Genomic DNA, 8,246 nt, shown 5'->3' on the forward strand with positions numbered 1-8,246 from the left:
ATGATCATCGTCTTCGTATTTTCTGTTGGGTCAAGACATAATTTGTCAACTAAAGATTATATACTCATATAGTCATATTAATAGTAACATGCTTGATGTAAGCTGTATGGGCAAATGATCATCGTCTTTGTATTTTCTGTTGGTCAAGACGTAATTTGTCAACTAAAGATTATATACTCATATAGTCATATTAATACATGTCACTTTCAAACTATGAAAATAACTTGTTTGGACATTATTTCCGTTGTGGCCTAACAGAAATAGCTGAGATCTACCATCATTTTTGAGTTTTTAATTTATCCCATGAGTAATCTTTTATTTAAGATGATGAAGTTTAGAGTTATAAAATAAATATGATATTCCTTAATGTTGCAGATTTTTCATCCTAAGATTCAAATAATGTGTGATTTATTTCCCTTTTAACTGTTGGTAACCCCTCACATCAAAAGCACCTTTTTTGTCTTGTCTACACAAGAAGGAAAATGATACGAATCCTTTAAACTTCAAAGCCTATTCAGTGGCTTTAAACCAAAACTAAAATAAAATAAAGATCGCCTTTTGGTGATTTTATTCACTTCGACATTGTTTAAGGCAAATCCTCATCATCTTTATTTTGTTGTGACGTGAAGACATAAGAGAATGTTGAAATTGAAGTCTCATATCACAAGTTAACTGAAATCAATTACAAATCACCTCGTCTAATGTTGTTTCTTCTAATGTTTTCCTTAGACATATATAATAGAGATCTGATCATCTATTTTAAGATTTAGGTATTCCTATCCGTAGTAATCTTAACAAATATCCAAGTTTGAATAATATATAAATAAACGAATGTATAATTAATTTTAAACTCAACAATTCATTTTCTAACACAATTATACCGTTGTGTGATATATATCTTAGGCTAAGTTGCATTGTTTTGACTATATGAATATGTCTTAGTGTACATGCACATAGGCTCATAGTGTCTCCATACCGTAATTAACCTTTAGAACTCATTGAGATAAAACAGAAAATATTATTACACCTTACTCAATATGGAAATACAAAAAAAGCTTAAAGAAGAAATAAGAGTAACTAAAAATTTTATTTGATTTTTTGGTCATTCCGTAAAGGTTTTCTCCTCCACCTAACCACCAGTCCAGACTACTACTTTACATGCTAGCATAAACTTTAGTTCCTTCTCTGAGATCTTAAATCCTCCATTTTCCTTTAAAAATGAATTGTGCAATGAGCAAATCATTTACGTGATCTAAAGGAAAAATGCTTCATATACATTAGAACTTTCCTCGAATCATAACAATAATTTGAGTATGAAGTAGAATACAATCACATGAGATATACATATTAAGGAACCAGCCAGTCAACCATTATAATAGCAGAATTTGGCCGTTTAAAATTAATGGGACAATATAGAATTTTAGATAAAGAGAAATAAGAGATTGGAATATAAATTTATGACTAAACATTGAAATTGATTTTTTAATATAAATGTAAGCTAATTTATTGGGATTTCAAAGGCGATAATGGGATTTAAAAATGAATTGTGCAATGAGCAAATAATTTACGTGATCTAAAGGAAAAATGCTTCAAAGACATTAGAACTTTCCTCGAATCATAACAATAATTTGAGTACGAAGTAGAATACAATTACATGAAATATACATATTAAGGGACCAGTCAGTCAGCCATTATAGTAGCAGAATTTGGCCGTTTAAAATTAATGGGACAATATAGAATTTTAGATGAAGAGAAATAAGAGATTGGAATATAAATTTATGAATAAACATTGAAACTGATTGGAATATAAATGTAAGCTAATTTATTGGGATTTACAGGCGATAATGGGACGTTACTAAAAAAATATTTACTTTTCCACAGTTTATTGAATTGACAATGAAGAACATCAAATCTTAAACAGTATTAACCATGCTCTAATTTTGAAATTATCAAGCCATGCTCTAATTTTGAAATTGTCAAGAATACATATGGCCCATTGTTAGCATTATATTCATTCATAGTCCCATATACATTGGTCTTAAGTTTTAGAAACTAAAACGTTAACCAATTAATATTGGATAGAAAGTTAGGACGTTAAAAACAAAACACTTACGCCCAACTTTCCGTGGGTTTATAGGGTTGCAGTGACAACAACTGTTTCATCTTTTAGGGTTAAAAGTTTGGCATGGGAATCGACCGCAAGTTTTCTCCAAAGAGATATGTATACGTTGTCACCACTACAACAAACACCAGAAATGTTGCACAGCTACAGACTTACAAAGAGTAGAACGAATTTGAAAAGAAAAAAAATCCATACCTTTCTAAAATGCTAGTCAGTATTAAATTGAAAGTTTTCTTCGAAGGGTGGTTCTTATCTTTGTTTTCAAATGTTCGAGACGAGGATATTTGGCCAACAACATCTGATGAGTGGGTAAATGTAGATATAAATCATATACTGGAGAACAAAGTGGAAGCTAAGAGACCAGAAATACGAACAATGCAAAATAGGTTGTTACCTAGAAGCTCCTCACCCTTGTCTACCATATCAAGCAACTCTGAAAAAGTATAGAACCTAAAATAATCAAAACTAATAGACCATTGTCGTTTTTTAACAGTCTCTAAAGACGTTTTTTCCATGAAAACAATTCTCCATTTTTCGTTGGTGCGATGATAACTGTTGGAGGATGCAACATCTAAATCATTGATGTTGTACAACTGGCCTTTAACCAATTGATCTTGAAACTTAGGCACACGATTAGGAAGGACTGAAGCTTGTATATCACAATCCTGAAACAAAGGCGAAATAAATGTGTTAAAATGGAGGTATATCAAGGGTCAAGAGGAACAATAATAGAGATAATATACATTTTCATCAGGAAGGAGACATTTTCATCAAGAACAATAAGTAAGATATTGTTTCTTCAAAAGTCTCGAATTTCCTAGATATGGATGACCCGAACAACAATCATATTGACCGCAGTGTTGTGTGTTTTGTTGGAGGTTGAATCAAGGGTGTAGTAGGGCGCTATTATTTTAGTTTTACCCATGGTGTGAGAGAGAGAAGGTGAGTGTCGTCAAAGGTTGTTATTTAAAAAGAAAACTTAATGCAATGGTTGAGGGAGAGTAGTAAGGGATTGGAATGAAATGTTAATGACAATGTTATTTTCATTACGATATAATTGGGTGGTAAACGTAAAGATAAAAATGAAGGATATACTTCAATGGAATTCTTTAATTACCTTAAAGATTGTAATAAGTAATACAAATAACGTCATAATAATGGTTCATATGATTCTAATTGGTAGTGCAGATCTAAACTCCTTTTTAAGATTTTTAAATTTGATTCCAAATAATTTGTAAACAATTTTGGACAGGGTTAATGTTACATACAGTTCGGAACTTCAAATAGGTGTTCGAGATCTTGACACAGATATTAAATCTGAAATGATTTAGAATTTGGTAGTGGAGTAGGAGAGTTAAACCAAAGAAACTTAAGGATTAGGAGATTTTTGTGAAGGTACATCGGAGGTGGTAGCTACTGGGAACGATGGTTGTGAGAAGGTGAGTACAGGTGAATTCGATGTTGTTTGGTTCGCATCCTCCTGATGGGTGTAAGGGCTGTCAATAATATTTGCTGCCTTGCTCGGCCTATAATTGGTCTTATTGTGTTAGGTCCAATATGAAAACATTAAAACAATGGCCTTTAAGAACAAGAGAGGACATGTGTCAGTTATATAATAAGCCAAATGTCATGTTCTCAGCAGAAGTTGAGAAAAACTTTCTCTTATTATATAAGATTTATATGTAGATAATTTGATGACTTTTGTGAGTTTCATACACTAAGCCACGCGAAAGCCGTCATAGTTTACAACTTGTGTGACTATATAAACAAGGCCACAAGGGATTGATGATGATTCACAAGCCAAAGAAAATATCCAATTGCGCTTCCTAAAATTTTCACAGTACTTATCCTTCACTGTGTCGCTGCTCTCCGATGTCGTCCCGACCAAACCGAGACACTTAAACGTTTCAAAAACGAGTTTCAGTTCTCCAGCATCTGCAGCGACGACATAAACTTCTTCAGCGGTGTGGTTTGCGATAACACGACTGGTGCAGTCACGTTTCTTGAACTCCCCGGTGGATGTTTACGTGGAACTCTGAGACCAAACAGTAGCCTCTTCGAGTTGAGTCATCTCCGTCACCTAAACCTCTGTTTCAACAACTTCGATTCTTCTCCCTTGTCCTCTGCTTTTGGTCAACTCAAAAATCTTGAAGTTTTGCTTCTCTCCTCTGCTTTTGGTCAACTCAAAAATCTTGAGAATAACCATTTTGAAGCAAAGATCATAGATCCTATTTTCAAGTTGGTTAATCTCGAGTATCTCAGCCTCTCTTCCTTAAACATAAGCCATATGGTTGACTTAACACTCTTCTCTTCTCTCCGATCTTTGTCATACCTTCATCTTTCCAGAACCAGTTTAACACCATGGAGTGTGAATTCAGACATCAAAGTTCCAAAGGATATGGAGATCTTGATCTTGTCTGGATGCAACATCAGTGAATTCCCCAGATTCTTGAAGTCCTTAAAGAAGTTATTGTTTTTAGATCTTTCCAACAACAGAATCAAAGGGGACATTCCTGATTGGTTATGGAGTCTTCCTCTTTTAGTCTCTCTGGATCTTCACAACAATTCATTCACCGGATTCAAAGGTTCGCTGGATCATGTTTTAGCTAATTCATCGGTACAAATATTAGATATTGCTTCGAACTCTTTCAAAGGTTCATTCCCTAATCCACCAGTCTCCATCATCAACTTGGCTGCTTGGAACAATAGTTTCACAGGAGAGATACCTCTCTCAGTCTATAACCGATCCGCTCTCGATCTTCTTGATCTATCCTACAACAACTTCACCGGCTCAATCCCTCCATGTATGGGTAATTTTACCATAGTGAATCTCCAGAAAACCAAGTTGGAAGGAAACATTCCAGACGAATTTTGTAGTGGTGCTTTGACACAGACATTTGACGTTGGATACAATAAGCTAACCGGAAAGCTTCCAAGATCGCTCTTGAACTGCTCTCTCCTAAGGTTTTTAAGTGTGCATCACAACAGAATCAATGACTCGTTTCCCTTCTCGCTCAAGGCATTGCCAAATTTGAAAGTCCTTATTCTTCGTTCAAACAGATTTTGTGGTCCTATATCTCCACCTGATGAGCAAGGTCCTCTTGCATTTCCCAAGCTCCAAATACTTGAATTATCGCATAACAGATTTACCGAAACCTTACCAACAAATTACTTTGCAAACTGGAGTGCAACATCCGCCAAGATAATGATGAAAATAGGCTATATATGGGAGTTTATTTGTATGATCGGTTTGGCTATGAAGATACGTTGGATTTGCAATACAAAGGTCTATACATGGAGCAAGGAAAAGTTCTTACTTTCTACTTTGCCATTGATTTCTCTGATAACAAACTCGAAGGAGAGATTCGAAAATCTATTGGTCTTTTGAAGACATTGATTGCCCTCAACTTATCAAAAAACTCATTCACTGGACATATCCTATGTCTTTCGCCAATGTGACTGAGCTTGAGTCATTAGACCTGTCAGGGAACAATCTCTCAGGGGAGATTCCACAAGAACTCGGGAGACTATCGTATTTGGCATACATAGATGTGTCTAATAATCAGCTCACTGGTAGAATACCACAAGAGACACAAATCATAGGTCAGCTTAAATCCTCATTTGAAGGGAATCGAGGGTTATGTGGTCTTCCTCTTGAAGAAAACTGTTTAAGGGAAGACGCACCATCCACACATGAGCCCAAAGAAAAAAAGAAGAAGAAGAAGGAATATTGGAGTGGAGAGCAGCAGCAATAGGGTATGGGCCAGGAGTGTTCACTACAAGAAAACATGGAATTGGTTACTGCAATTTGCGACTAAAAACACGTCGCTAAATTTAGCGACTGAATTGCGATTGTTTAGCTACTGAATGGCTACTAAAATAAATCAGTCGCCTAGTAGACGCTAATTGGAGACTGATGCATATTGTCGTAGTGTAGTCGCCAATTTGCGACTAATTTGGAGACCAGTTTCACAGTCATTAAAAGATTGCGACTAAAGAGCTACTATTTAGCGACTGCTTTAATAAACACAAAAACCCATTGTTTTTCGTTTTCTTCCCCGAACAAACCCTAATCTAACATTTCTTTTCTCATTTCTTCTTCTTCTTCTTCTTCGAGACGAAACGGCGAAACCTCAAAACGCTAGATCTAAATTCCTCTCACTTGACGAAACCGTAAACCCTTGATGGCTGGAGTAAAGAAAAGAGGCGGAGGAAGAAGAAACCCCTCTAATTGAACCTCTGGAACCTGACAAACGGCGAATCACAGACCCGCCAATCTTCCTCCCAAGTATACCTTCACGTCGGCGAACCATCGAGTTCCAGAGACTGAGTATCACGGAACTCCTGTCTCAAAACTCCAGCCTCCAGCGAGACCTACACCTTCTTACCGAGACTATTCACCTCCGACAAATCTGTTCCAGCACTCGAGGAGCTTTCCCGGAACATCCCCTTCCGGCGAAGATCCAACCAGGCGTCCTTTTCCTCAACCTCTCGCCTCCGCGACGAATCCACCAGAATTCTCGAGTCAACTTCGAGAGTCTCCTCAACCGTCAGTCACGAATCATCATCGACAGTCTCCTCAAGTCTCGAATCTACCACGAGAGTCTCCTCTACCTCGACAGTCTCATCGACCACTCTCTTCTCAACCTGGTCAACCTCGAGCAGCTTCTGCATCGCTTCACAGTTCTCAAGCGCAAAACTCACATGAGGAAGAAGCTGATTCGGAGGATGACGGTGCAAGGGAATCAAATCTCCCAGCTGATGTACTCGCTTCTTTACATGACATGCTTGTCCAACCAGGCCGTGAGAAGTATACCACTGTCCTCTCTCCCTCATTAGAGCGTGGAACCACTTGGTAAGAATTTGGATTAGAATTTTGTATTTTGGATTAGAATTTGATTGTGTTTGTTTGTTTGGATTAGAATTTGGATTAGAATTTTGTATTTTGGATTGTTTGTGATTGTTTGTGATTAGAATTATTAGAATTTTGGATTGATTGTGTTTGTTTGTGATTAGAATTTTTAAAATTTTGGATTGTTTGTGATTAGAATTTTACTTGGATTGATCGATTTGTTTGTGTTTGATTGGAATTTGACTACTGATTTGTTTGTGTTTGAAGGTTTGGTAAAGACAAGTCATCACTTACCAGAAAGATTACAAAAGTGTTTACAAACAAGTTTGATGGTCCATATTACAGTTGGGGTTGTGTTCCGAATGCAAGAAGAGAAGGTTACTTCTTGGAATTCGCGGTAAACTTTTACTCCTTTCAATTTGATTTCTGTATTTATAGCTTTTTTTTCTTGGTTTTTTTTATCACTAACACTAGTCTTCTTTTGTAGAAAACACACCTGGGATCCCTCTCTAACCGGTGTGGTTCAAGCAAAGTTCTATAACATTTGTCAAAACTGTATGAAAGACATGGTTTCCAAGGCAGCAACTCAGCGAGGAAGTGAAACCGAGGTGGATTGAGAGAACTCTTTGGAAAGAAATGTGTGACTATTGGAACACAGAAGAAGCCATGGAAAAGAGCGCAACCACTTCAGCAGCTCGAATGTCTGACCGTAATGGTCTTGGCCCTCACAAGCATGTATCAGGGCCGAAGTCTTACTTACAAATCGAACAAGAGATGGTGAGTTACATCATAACCTTTTCATTGTTTAATTACTTGACATCAAATGGTTCCTAACCTTTTCATTGTCTAACATTCCAGGAAGTAGAATTGGGAAGACCGCCAACTATTCCTGAAGTTTTTCTCATGACTCATACCAAAAAAGATGGTACTTTTGTGGATAAGAAAGCGCAAGCAGTTCATGAGGCATATAGGAAAAGAAGGGAAGCTAATTTGTCTGCTAAGGATAATGATGAGTCTTCAGATGGTACTTCACGTTGATCAAAGCTATCTCATGAGGAGGATGATGAGCTCTTTCTTCAGGTAATTTTCTTCTTTCTAATAAGCTATTAAGTTTTTCATTGTTAAGTAATTATAATAACTTTTTCTCTCTGTTTTGTGTATGGAGTCTACTTACATAAATGATAGAGGAACATACTTTGGAGTTGGAAGCCTAGGAAGTTACATCAACGGGAAGCGGAAGTACCCTGGAAGCTCTTCTACTTTCACAACCCT

At 36.6% G+C, this 8,246-nt stretch overlaps 1 protein-coding gene across 1 annotated transcript; it reads left to right on the forward strand.

The window, feature by feature from the left end:
- LOC104753313 (receptor-like protein 12) lies at positions 3,548–5,510 on the forward strand. Its single transcript, XM_010475583.1, has 2 exons — positions 3,548–3,561; positions 4,064–5,510. Exons 1-2 carry the CDS (start codon positions 3,548–3,550, stop codon positions 5,508–5,510), a joined length of 1,461 nt encoding a protein of 486 aa, XP_010473885.1.

Source organism: Camelina sativa, chromosome 16 (assembly GCF_000633955.1).
Source record: "Camelina sativa cultivar DH55 chromosome 16, Cs, whole genome shotgun sequence".
NCBI lineage: Eukaryota > Viridiplantae > Streptophyta > Magnoliopsida > Brassicales > Brassicaceae > Camelina > Camelina sativa.